The 13,071-nt window shown below is 35.1% G+C and overlaps 1 protein-coding gene across 12 annotated transcripts in view; it reads right to left on the reverse strand.

Moving 5' to 3' along the window:
• Positions 1 to 781: 781 nt before the first annotated feature.
• phldb1b (pleckstrin homology-like domain, family B, member 1b) overlaps positions 782 to 13,071 on the reverse strand; it is an 83,283-nt gene continuing 70,993 nt past the window's right edge. For 11 of the 12 annotated variants that reach the window (XM_082180998.1, XM_082181001.1, XM_082181002.1 and 8 more), the window contains 7 exons: positions 11,555 to 11,840; positions 7,876 to 7,966; positions 7,628 to 7,774; positions 5,902 to 6,121; positions 5,121 to 5,206; positions 4,884 to 4,913; positions 782 to 2,608 (listed from right to left, as the gene is read on the reverse strand). In XM_082180998.1, the coding sequence (XP_082037124.1) occupies positions 2,468 to 2,608; positions 4,884 to 4,913; positions 5,121 to 5,206; positions 5,902 to 6,121; positions 7,628 to 7,774; positions 7,876 to 7,966; positions 11,555 to 11,840 (1,001 nt within the window). In that variant the 3' untranslated portion in view covers positions 782 to 2,467. The remainder of the gene's footprint in view (positions 2,609 to 4,883; positions 4,914 to 5,120; positions 5,207 to 5,901; positions 6,122 to 7,627; positions 7,775 to 7,875; positions 7,967 to 11,554; positions 11,841 to 13,071) is intronic. The other variant, XM_082180999.1, reaches the window with a different exon arrangement.

The following is a 13,071-nucleotide window of genomic DNA, read 5'->3' on the forward strand; positions in this document are numbered from 1 at the left end:
TAAAGTGTACAGTAAACCCCAAACAGTTCAATAAGTATTGCCTACATATTGCTCAAAGACTGAACTGATACTCGCTAAGTTTTTTCTCCTCAAAGTTTGAATTCTAAAGAGATTGAAATCGTTTTTAGTTCCACCGTGCAGCGAATTGCTCCATATTTAGTGATAACCTCCATTTGAAAGGCAGTTTTCACATATTTGTTGAAATTATTATACGGCAAAATATAACTTTGAACCTAATGCAAACTTAAACATGACTTTTTAGGCCAGAACTTGGCTTATAAGTAAATTGCTTGATTTAGCTTTGACTGCACCCCAGAACAACAACACACCCCATAGTATCTTACAAAACATGTTAGTCGTGGCTGTTAAAAAAAACACGTTTTGTTGCCGTTCACTTCTTTAAGTGTATGAAAGAGTATTTTCACGCACTGCCAGCAATATATTTCACTTCTTTAAGTGATTTATTTCAAGGTTAATTTATGAAACAGTTATGCAGTGTGTTGTCCAATCAAAACAAACTTTCTTTGGTTAAACTTATTGTAGTAGCAGCTTTTTAATTTAGCATGCGACTCTCTTGTCTGGTGTCATGAAAACAACACAGTCGCTATGATGCAAGACTTCTGCGTGTGTTGTGTTGCATTGTTAATTACGGCAGTGAGGATCACTTGCCCTTTTACATCTGAAGTCCGAGTTTAGTTGTGACCTCTGGGCTCAGTCTTTCCCGCAAGTGTGTGTTAGCATAGCTTATAATTAGGCAAATAAACACAAAAAACACTTGAAACAAGGAAAACTGTGACTGTATTCATGTTCAACATTTTACAACACTGTTTTCAGCTAGTTGTGTGATAGTACTCAGACATTTTACACGCAAAAATGAAGACTAATTATTCACGTTGATTTGAGTTCTCTGTAGATTTCCGTTTGGTTTCAGGAGAGAGCAGAACACTTTGTTGGTCTTTTTTTTTTAAACAGTGTCATAGCTGTTCGATAACTTCGCTAACCATAAATAAGCATTTTTATTTTCCCCAAAACAAACACAAGGTTGGGCAGACTAGTTAAAAGCCTACCTGTCAACATTAATAACACTTGAAGAGCTACTCAAACCTTTGAATAGCTCCTTAAATTGTATTAAAGCAGTATCTGACTGATTTAAATAGGTCATCTTTATTTAAATTACAGTATGTGTCTGTTCACAATCTCCTAAAACAGTAAAGCCCACTGTGTATCACATGAAATAAAGATGCGGTCACATTTACCGTTGTTTGGCAGTTTTTCGGTGTCAAAATACGGTCATTTCAATAGGAATCCACACAATCGGAATTTCCGCATGAGGGCGAAAGAATTCCCCACAAAAATGTTTGTGATTTACGAATCTTCCACATTGGCAAACAGAAAGCTGTCTGGTTTGAAAGCATCTTCTGTGTGAGCTGTGCTTCGTACATTGCTACAACTATTGACAATTGACCCTTTTAGTGAAATTTCGCTAATGTGACCGCACCTTAAGCATGTGATTCCAGCATTTTTTCACTAGTGTCACAGTTCAAATATTAAGAGTGACAAATATGGGACAATATCAAGGCACTGCATGACTTGCATGATTATGATGTTGTTTCGTTTTCTCCTGTTTGTGGCAATTATTCCCAAACTCTCATAGGCTGGCAGTGATAGGAGATGGCTGCCTCCCTTTGGAGTCAAATCACATGATCAAGTTGTCAGGACTTGGCAAATAGACTCTACTGTTGTATGTGGAGTGTGTGCATGTGTTTGAGGTTCTGTATCTAAAAGAATAAGCTGGGAACACAGTGGGATACAGTTGGACAGGAGTCGCTGATGTCCCTCTACAATAAATATAGACTCCTGAGCTGGTAGGTGAGCTTTGGTGGATTAAGTCTTTGTTTCTGTGATACGGGATCTTTAAATGTGAATAGTATACTCTTGAAAATGTAATTTAAAACATCACTTAAACGTACGTTAATTCTCTCGCCATTTCGTGTCGGTCAATCCCATATCATTTTTTAGCGCAATACTATTCCAGAATGGCTTGATGTCATTTGGCATTTTTCCCATTATGTTTGAAAAGAAATAGTGGGACAAACGTTACAAATGAAAGTCTATTACATGTTTCTGCACATCCAGACAAGATAAACTGCAACTGAAAAATATCTCTGACGGCAAAAAGGCATTTTGGTAGATGGCGAGTGAGCCACCACCTGCAGGTTTGGTTCACCGGGTCTTTTCGTCTTCTAGAGGCTCCCTTTTACAATCCAGGCAGACGTGGAAAACCTCTGGTGGATATCTGTCTGTGCAGCTGAGTGGATATATAACATCTTCAGGAAACACGAGAAGAAGAGAAAAAAGGAAGTAGCAAAATAAAGTTTTTCCTCTCGTTGGGAATAACAGGTGTGGGTTATTTAAAGTCTCCCTGCCGAACGGTTTCCGTTTTGACGTGTGGGTACGTTTTTCCCTCTCAGTTCATGAACTGCGTGTAGCCCTCGGCTCCTGTCACGATCACATCCATCCAGATCCTCATGGCCTCAGCGGAGGGGGCCACCATGAAATACAGTCTGTCGTGCGTCTTCACACAGAAGGTCAGGGAGGGGTTGGGGCTCTGCTTTCAAAAAGACACAATCAGATCAGTGAGGGAGCCACGTATGAAGCGCATCTTCTATTCAGTCAAGGCATGTGCATTATCTGCTATTTATTCATTAGGGATGCCGATTTTCAGGATTTTTTTTTATTGACTTTAATTAAAAATTAATGAATCATGGAAAGTGCATGTGGAGGACTCCAAATACTACATGCACTATTTTAATTACAATTCAAATAAATATAATATAGTTTTTGATAATACATTTTTTTTTATACATTTTACATTTAAATTTAGTATGAATCCAATTTAATATAATATAGTTTAATAATTTTTCAAGTATTATATAATGTGTCTTGTACATATTTTTATAATATATTCGTTTTATTTATACTTTATAATACATATATTTAATAACTACAATCAAAATGATAATACTTATGATATACATTTTTAATATAATTAAACAAATGTACTGATATTTAAAGTATCAGTATTTTCATCTTAATGTATTTTAATGTATTTAGAATTAATCAAATCGGTATAATTTCATTTAATATAATTTACTTATTTTATAAGTATTGATACTAATTTGAATGGATAAGTGTATTATATAATATTTCTGAATAATATATAGTCATTTAAATATATAAATATTTATATATTTCATATAACATTTCACATTTTCAACTTAAGTTTATGTTTTATTGTAGTAAAACTGATATTGTTTTTTAATGTCTTTTGAATTTTTTTGGTTTCATGCTCTCGGCATTCAATAATTCACCAAAGCTTGTTTATCCTCGCTGGATGTGAACCTGCATTTAATGTAGTCATGGTTGTATTTTCTTTTACCTTGTTTAGTTTTGCTCATGGTTTTGGAGGACGGGGTCATGTCACATTCATGCTGGCATATACCTAATTTGGCTGTTTCTATCAAGTGACAGATACATTGGCACCAAAATGCTGCAGTGTTTGATTGGATGCACTGCCTTTGACCCAGCTGTTTAATTCCAACACACTATTATGACATTGGTGCTCCTGATTACTTTGGGCTTGCTTGCCAAAGCTTCTTATATGTCTACGTCACATGCAGCACAAGCAACAGCGTGCACTCAGATACGCGTTTACTGATCTCTCTTGAGTTAAAATGGATTAATTGAAAGTCATACCACTTAATTAATAATCATTGATTAATCATTAGCTTCTCTAATTTCAACACATCTGCATAAGTAGAGTAGGAGGTGCTTGTTAAAATATGATAATTAGTTCTCCTCAACAAAACACTCATTATTAAAGTGCATTTCAGACCATATTACATCATTCAATAGGCAAAACATTTTTTTTTTCAAATGACAAAGGGATTCTTATAGATGCTTATTTCCACCACAGAATAATAAGGTAACTGGGACTTTTGAAATATCTTAAAAATTCTGACTTTTTTTTTCTTGCGATTGCAAGTTTATATCTCACAATTCAGACTATATAACTGACAATTGAGATTTGAACTCTTGCGATTTGAATAAAGATTTAATAAACTAATAAACTCGCAATTGCAAGAAAAAAGTTTTTTTTGAGACTTTTTTGCCCACAATTGCAAGTTTATATCTCACTATTCTGACTTTATAGCTCACAATTGCTAGTCAGATTTGTGAGATAAAAGGTCGCAATTATTTTTTTATTTGCGTGTTTATATCTTACAATTCTGACCTTATAACTCAGATTTGCGAGTTATAAACTTGCAATTGCGAGAAAAAAGTCCAAACTGTGAGATTTTTTTTCTTTTTTGATCTCAAAATTCAGACTTTAAAACTTGCAATTGCGATAAAAAAAAGTATTGTGAGATGAAGACTTTATTACTCGCAATTTCGAGATATAAAATTACTGTTGTGAGAAAAAAATCTGAATTGTGAAATAAAAAGTGTCAATTAGCCTATGTTATGCTATCACAATATACAATGTGAAGCTGATGGGGTATAATATACCACAAAACTGCTTCTGTGGGGTTATTATGTTATATATACACACTTATCTCATAACAGGTGGGAGTAGCAGAGAAACACTTAAGGGAAATGCACAGGTTGTAAATTACATTATACTCTCATCCTCAGTAATTATGCAAAAAAACAAATATCCACTTTAAATACTGGCCTCAGTTAAAGTGCAAATAGTTCAGTTATTTAAAACAACACAACACAAGGTATGCGTTAAGTGTGTGAAAAATGCAAGAATTAGAGCAATTTTTTCCACTGAGCAAACATGCAGGATAGGGCGATAGTGGTGGAGAAGTGATACGTACGTTTGTCAAATTCAGATTGAAAAATCCTTTCTGTGAAAACAGTCGGCAAAGCAAAAGAATGAAGAAAAAGAAGGGTGGGGAACATTGACAGCAGAGTTACAGCACAAGAGACAAAAAAAAGAGAAGAAAGAAGCTAACAGAAAAAGATCAAATGAAATGGTGCAATAGGAGTGCAGAGCAGAAAAACAGCGGGAGATGTGAGCTGTGCTTATGCGAGGGTCTGATCGAGGGCCGTACCTTTGTGGCACTGCGCAGGTGATCATAGTAAACCTCCTCGATAGCCTGGAAGTAGATGACGCCCTTCAGTTTGCTCTCATGTTTATCTGTGAACGGGAGAACAGAGATGTCACGCTGCGAAAAAATCGTTTTCTTAATAAGAATTTTATTGCAATATTTCCGTCTAAAGTGTGTTTTTAATATCAAAACAAGATGCATTAACCCAAAAAGCAAAAGCGAATAAGACGTGTTCTCCGAAAAACAAGCATTTCCATGTATTTTTACTGGAAAACGAGGCAAAACAACTGATTAGCACAAATGTTTTGCACAGCGAAGGTTTCAAAACCAAATAAGCCCCCACTCCCCTCGAGAATAATGATCTGGTAAGCACCGATGTGACCTTGTTACTGCAGTGCAACCCCTTCATTTTCAGTCCGCGTAAAAAAATAAAGAGCGAGAGCTCACGCTTTGCCGAGCGCCACGGCTGGATGATGAGCACGATTTCCTCAGCATTGCGGCAGATTTCATCACCATCAGATAGCATGCGGACGGGCTTCTGGTTATTTGTATGCCCCTAGCTAACCCGAGGCTATCGGAAATCATGGCAGCCACTGTGAGCTTAAGAATTACTAATTATCCGTATCCCCCCACTGCTGGATTCACCCACAATCCACTCTTTGTTCTGCCCTCGTTTCTTTCCCCAACCTCAGGGGGACCAAAGCGTAACGACACGTTTGCAGAGTTGCATTAGCATAGTGCACAGTAAGGAGGATGCTGGGAGGCGACGCTGCGGTACACATACCGGCGTAGTAGGAAAACGTCCTTTTAAGGCGATCAAAGACGAACCAGCGCTTCTTCCAGGATTTGATCTTCCCTCCCATCTTGACAAGATAGCCCTTGCACATCTTTTCGGTGAGAATCACGTGGTAGCACGTGTCCACGCTGTGACCTGAGGACTCGATGTGGGAGCGGAGGTCAAACTCCTCTTTGCGAATGGGCAGGTATCGTGTCATCGGACGGGCCTGGAAATCAACAAGATGTGGTTCATATTTTTGTTATAAGGATTTATGACATGTGTTTTTTTGTCCTATCAGTTAATTGGTAACACTTTACAATAAAGTTTCATTAGTTAACAAGAACTAAGAATGAACAATACTTAGTTCATCTTAATTTTAAAATTGACATACATTAAGTTGTATTTGTTAAAGTTAATGCACTGTATAAATGTATTGCTCTTTGTTAGTTCATGTTAGTTAATACATTAACTAATGTTAACTAATGAACCTTATTGTAAAGTGTTACCAGTTAATTTATTTTTAAAAATGCAGTTCATACATTCCATCATTTAAAAACACCACTTTAATGAGGAACATGTTTTTAATTTTCTGAATTAAAATTCTTTTTGATATTTTTTTGGTGTGGCATAAGGTAAAACATGTCAGGGTGATACAACTGTCCTGAAATAATTGTATTTTTAAATGCATCATTAAAAAAAAAGTGAAATTATTGTTTCCAAATTACATGACAAAAAAAATGTAGTTAGTAACATAACCCATTACATTACACATTTTATGCAATATAATTGGAGTACTTTTTGATTAATTTTAGATTGCTTTGTGACTCGTTTATCACATTGAATTGAATAAGATAATATTGTACCATATTGATATAAAAATACAAGATGAAAAAAAAAAGTATTAAAAAAATCCATTCTTTATCATCAATAACATGAAGTGCATTAAACATTAAATTAAGTCAGAGTTTCCCAGACTGGATAAAAAATAAAAAATTAAATTTAAAAAAGAATTACAATAAATTTGTTTGATAGACATAAGCCTTCTAAAAACATAGCAATACATGGTTAAATTACTTACTCATTGATAATTCACATAATAGTTAATGTGTTCGTCAGGAGTTGATTCGATATGCAATGTTGTGAAAACACTCCTTAAAAGTTAAATGATTTCTGTAAACCCAGTGTTCAAATATTTGTGGCCTCCCAATGTCCAATGTCCCTATAATTATAGCCACCTGACAAGTGTCTGGTCTGTGTGTGCAAATTCACACAACTAGAATACTTTGTATATGTATATATAAGCGATATAGTTTTTTTTTTAAGAAAAAAGTAATACAATCTAATTTCAAGTACTTAATTTTTTGGAATCTGATTACATAATCTAGATTACATGTAATCAGTATCAGTTACTTCCCAGCACTGATTACAAGGTACAACCAACAACAACCAGACCCTCATGGTGACTGTGTGTCAAGGTCAATATCATTTCGTCTTGTCGACTATATGTAAGCATGTTTATGCACTCATGTAAAGTGTACGAAAACTGTTTTTTACTTGATGGTTTAGACATTTTTAGAGTCAATAAATGTAATCTTTTCTTGAAAATGGTATAAATGTTTTTCAAAATCATACGAAATTCAAATAATCTCTAAAAACCCTAACCCCTAATTAACTAATTGCACAAAATGAATCCGTTAAATCGTCAGTCCAAGTAGAATCCCAATAAACTCACCTGAGAGAAGTTTTTGGCCCTCATCTTCACCTCCTTCTCTATCAGCTGCTGTCTGTGTACCGTCTCCTCCTGCAGTCTCTTCTCCGCCACCTCCCTTCTTCTCCTCTCTTCCTCTAGCATGAGTTTACGGGTCTGAGTCTCTCGTTCCTGCGGGCCAAAAGAAGGCAGCGGTTATTAGACATGACTGAAAGTCAAGAAAGATGAATATTGTTAGTTGATAGTGACTGTATACAGATGGCACGACTCACTCTGGACTCAATGAGTCGAGCTTTCTCCAGATGTGCCTCCTTCAACATCTTTTCCATCTCTTCGATCTTCAGCGCATCCATACCACTGGCACTGTGAAACATATAAAACTTCAGTCAAAGTCTCCATCAACTATACTGAGGGGGGAATTCACTATGCATGTTTGAACCAAGACAGCCAGCCATTTAAATAGTCGTTGCGCAACCGTTCAGTGAATTTACCCCTCGGTCATCTCTTTGGTGAATGATGGAATTGAGACCAGTAGCAGTGAGACTGGTGGATTACGAAACATTTCGTCATACTATATGAAAATACAGCTGGATTGCAAGCATCTGCCGTGAAACATTAAATGAAGCACATGTGGACTATAAACACAGAAAAAGAAAATGTGTAGTGGATTACTCTTGAGAAGAATCCCAGGCTCGCTTGAAGCTTTATAAAGACAAGAGTAAACAAACAGCTCGAGAACATTTCAAGTAAACAAATACTCTCCTGAGAGAGAAACAGCTGAAGGCCGTCTGTTTGCAAAGACGTTGTGCCCCGGTCCAGCTCCACTGCACTTTACAGGCGTTTGTTTACAACATCTTCACACATTTCCCATGATAAAGCTTGTAACTTAAGAAAATATGTCAGAGTCCAACTGGGTTGTGGGCCATTCAGAACTGAATTGGGAATGCCTTTGAAATTCAGGTATGAATATAAGAAAGTACACTTAAAATGGAATGACATCAAAGAAATTCATGTTACGGCTATAATTGTAGGTTTTTAAATACACTACCGTTGAAAAGTTTGGGGTCAGTACGTTTTTTAAATAAATAAATAAATACTTGTATTCCTTGATAGTAAATACATTAATATAGAGGGTATGCATTGACATCAATTTCACGCTGGACTGAGTGGCAAAACATCCTGCAACATGACTAGTTTTGAATAGAGGAAACTGCGAAAACAAACGATCATCTTCTTAAATTAAAGGCAGTTGGACTCGACAGTGTTCCTCACAACTCACCAAAGAGCCAGTGGTCCATGGACATTGACATGTTGCCAAAAATTGTGTTTCCTGACGTGTATTGATTTAGACGCCGGGGAAATACATAAAGCAAAGCCTAAAAAATAGGTTTGTCTAACAATATCTAACCATCCCCTTTTGTAGAACACAAGGATCATCATAATGGATGTTTTTTTTTAATAAACGCTGACAAAAACTTTATTTACGCAGAATGTAAGATGGTAAGTATTAAATTGATTTTTTATTGAATTTTATTGTCAATACAATATATGAACTAGGGTATGGTTTTACCCCAAAATGTAACATATCTCTGACACAAAAACCACGTTTCTCTGCCTCAGTAGTTTCTTTGAATTGCAGCGATCCATTTGCTTCTCTTTCCTGTAGCTTTCAGCAATCTGTAAAACAGCTCTGATTTCTTGTTGAATCTATTTGTACAGTCGATCGCACAGCTCTTTTCCATTTTAGATGTTTTGTGTGTTATTCGCGGCATTCACAAAATGCTGCCACTCGCTCTTTTTGCTCCACAGTGGGTGTAACCGCAGTGACTCCCGCCTACTGTGACGTCTATTGTTAGAAAATTATTTCTATTTCAAACAAATGCTGATCAGCATGAATAAATATTAAATAAAAAAAACAGTTATTTCAAATTGCAAAATATTTCACAATATAACTGTTTTACTGTATTTTTGATTAAATAAATGAATCCTTGGTGAGTAGAGGAGAATCTTTTGACCCTAATCTTTTAAACAGTAGATTACATTTCTTTTTTTCAGTATTTTCTGAATTACCCATGAAGGTTACAAAACACACACACAGTATATTAGGTAATTCCACAAAAAACTGATATAATTAATCATTATCATTAATATTAATAATCAATAAATTAGCTTTTAAATACATTTTATATACTGTATATGCATATACATGCATTTCATTGTATTGAAACCCTGATGCACTTTATCCCCAACATTTCACAGAATGCTTTAATTTACCCTGAAGTCTTCAAAATGGAGACAAACACACAAAGCGGGCTTGCCTTATTAATTATGCATTTTTTGTGAAGAAGAAAATCTGTTATGTGACTACTGATTTTTTTTTGAATTACAATTTAGAGCATTCGTTTTCCTGTCATTCCAAATCAAATTGCTTTCTAACATCCTCTGCGGCGTGACCAACTCCCTTCAAATCAAACTCATGAACTGAATTCTGAATTTCGCTCAACCTTGGTGTCACGTGTCAGTGTTTGCACCTCATTAATTGTCGGTTTTGCAACCAATTAAACCTTTATTTGCTTTCTCATTTTGCTAATCTGTCAATTATAAATTTCAGGACACGTTATTGCCATATCTGAATGTACAAGTACAAAGGTTATACTCTTATATGCAGAGAGGGGATTGATGAAGAGCAGAGACAAAAGAAGAGGGAGTTCATTTATGATAGGAAGGGTGGTTAAGCAACAAACAGTAAAACCTCAGGCATGTGTTTATGGAAGATGCCTATTCAGATGTTGACGTTTTTGCAAGCCCAATTAGTCCTATGTGCGCTCTGACTGTCCCTGTTAAGTGGAAACTGACAAGAAGACCGTTTCTACACAGCCCGTTTAACCCAGCAACAACTTACAAGCTTAAATGTGTCTTCACAGAGTTCGTTTAACCCAGAAACAAACTAATCTGTAGCCTCAGGCATCAAAGTCGTTCATTTGTTCTTTCCTTTTCGCAAGAAAGTGGGCGGGATGAAGAACAGTTGCTGCATTATGATTCATAGCTTCCCTACACACTGAGCTATTACATCCATGTGAATGTATCGAAAATATACATTATTTTACACATTTTCACATGGATGTAATGTAATATAAATTTATAATAATATATGGTACTGTTCAAAAGTTTGGGTTCAGGAAGATTTTTTGTGCGAAAGAAATGAATACTTTTATTCATCAAGGGGCACATTCAATTGATCAAGTCCCAGTAAAACTGTAAGATTTCGGGTTTCAAATTTTGAACATTGTCATTACATTTTAAAATATATTAAAATAGAATTTAATTAAAATAGAATAAATAAATTAAAATAGAAAACAGTAATATTAAATTGGAATAATATTTCACAATATGACTGCTATAACTGTATAACTGTATTTTTTTTAACAAATAAATGCAGCCTTTATGAGCATAAGAGACTTAAGAAAAAAATCTCACTGACCTCAAATTTGTGAACAATAGTGTACATTATAATTTTATACAAGCTACAATATTTATATAAAAATACTGTATTATTTCTATTTTAATTAATATAATTTGTCATACTCACAAAAAACTCACATAAAACCCTCACAATTACTGATAAATGCAGTTTAAAATGAGAATAAATGATATGACCTTGCTTTACATATTAAAAATGAAAATTAAATAATTAAAACAAATAATTAAACTGATTTTATATGAGCTTTAATAATATAATAAAATAAAATAAATGCTAATAAATGTGATTCATATGATTTGGAGTCTCAATTTGGAGAGTACTCACTAAAAGTCATTAAGCAGATGGTTGATAATTTATCTTGGGACAGGCATGTAGAGAAAAGCCACAGGGCCGCCACAAGTTCCTGTCACAGAGCCATTGGCTAAGCGTTCAGAGAAAATGATTTAGGAAAGCACATGGAAATGTCGAACCTGGACATATTGTCAGGAGAGCAGGCAGAGTTGTTTCCAGTGGAGATGCTTGTGTCCATGCTGTCCGAGCTCTCCAGGCTGAGGGTGTCGTACGGTTGTTCCCCAGAAGACGGCGCTGTGTGGTGCAGGATGGAGTGGTGCATGACTGGCGCCGAGGTTGAGGAAAAGGGAATGTTGAGATGTGTTTGAGAGCCATGGAGCGCCTCCCACTGGCACTGAGCCTCTACTGCAGCTTTCTGCTTCAGTTCGGCCAAACGTCTCCGCTGCTCCTCAATAACCTGATGACCTGATGGAGATAAAACACATATATGAGAGTCAGATCAACAAACTGGATATAAGTGCCCAAAACTGAACAAACTAAGCATTTTATAGGTCAAAGATAGCTGCCAAGACTACATACAGTAGTGCTTTGAAACTCGTGCACATCCATTTAGGATGGCACAGTTTGCCCACGATTTGCTCCATCATGCCTCACACATACACACATAAAATATGCAATGCATGTGTGCTGAATAAAAAGCCCAAGCAATACCTATGATTCAAGAACCATTTGTACACTACCAGTCAAAAGTTTAAACTCATCTACTCGTAATTTATTACATTTTAGAATACTGAAGTCATCAAAACTAAGAAAAAATAATAATTGTAATAAATCATTGTCATCAAAATGTAATAATTTAACAAATAAAAAATGTAATGGATACAATTAAAATAATAACTGAACTGAATAAACTAATAAAAAATGTATTCTCTGTCTGATTAGGGAATTACGTAGTAACCACACATTTTTTTTAAGTAATAGTGAAAAAAACTAAATTAAACTGATAAAATAAAATGCTTTGATATGGAAATTATGTAGTAACTGCAAAAAAGTTAACAAATTAAAGATAAAAAAAAAAAAAAGAATTTAACTAATAAAATATTTTTATTTAAAGCAGAATCAAACTGTTAGAATTCAAACTTATAAGAAAAGAAAATGAAAAATGTTTTGTCTTCATTCATAAGTAGAAATAGGATTAGGTTCAATGTATATTTGCATGAAAAGTAATTTCAAGCATTAAAGCATAACCCTCAAATTAAATCATAAGGTTTTGAGATCATTACAAAAAAATTCTGTTAACTTTTGACTAGCAGTGCAGCTTTCAAAAGTGCATGAAACCATTTATCTAAACTATTTATTTATTTATAGATTACCACTGATATCATCTTCCAATCCATGCACGATTAATCCCATACATAAGTCTAAAGAATGCCAACAGCGGAAAAAAGAACATTAGGGGTGAAATAACATTTGGACACTGTCAAACCCATTCCAATGGGGGGAGGAAGTGCACAAAATGTTGAATTAGAATTGAGGATGATGATTATGATGAACGGCAGTCCAATGCTACTACCTGTGGGACCGTCCGTACTGGAAGAGGACGCAAACATGGAGGGAAAGAATTCTGTTTGAGGGCAAGGTTAAAACAAAACCAAAGAAGAGAACAAAATAAGAGATGGATAAATTGGCATCCCAT

Source organism: Leuciscus leuciscus (genome assembly GCF_965113295.1).
Source record: "Leuciscus leuciscus genome assembly, chromosome: 9".
Taxonomy (NCBI): domain Eukaryota; kingdom Metazoa; phylum Chordata; class Actinopteri; order Cypriniformes; family Leuciscidae; genus Leuciscus; species Leuciscus leuciscus.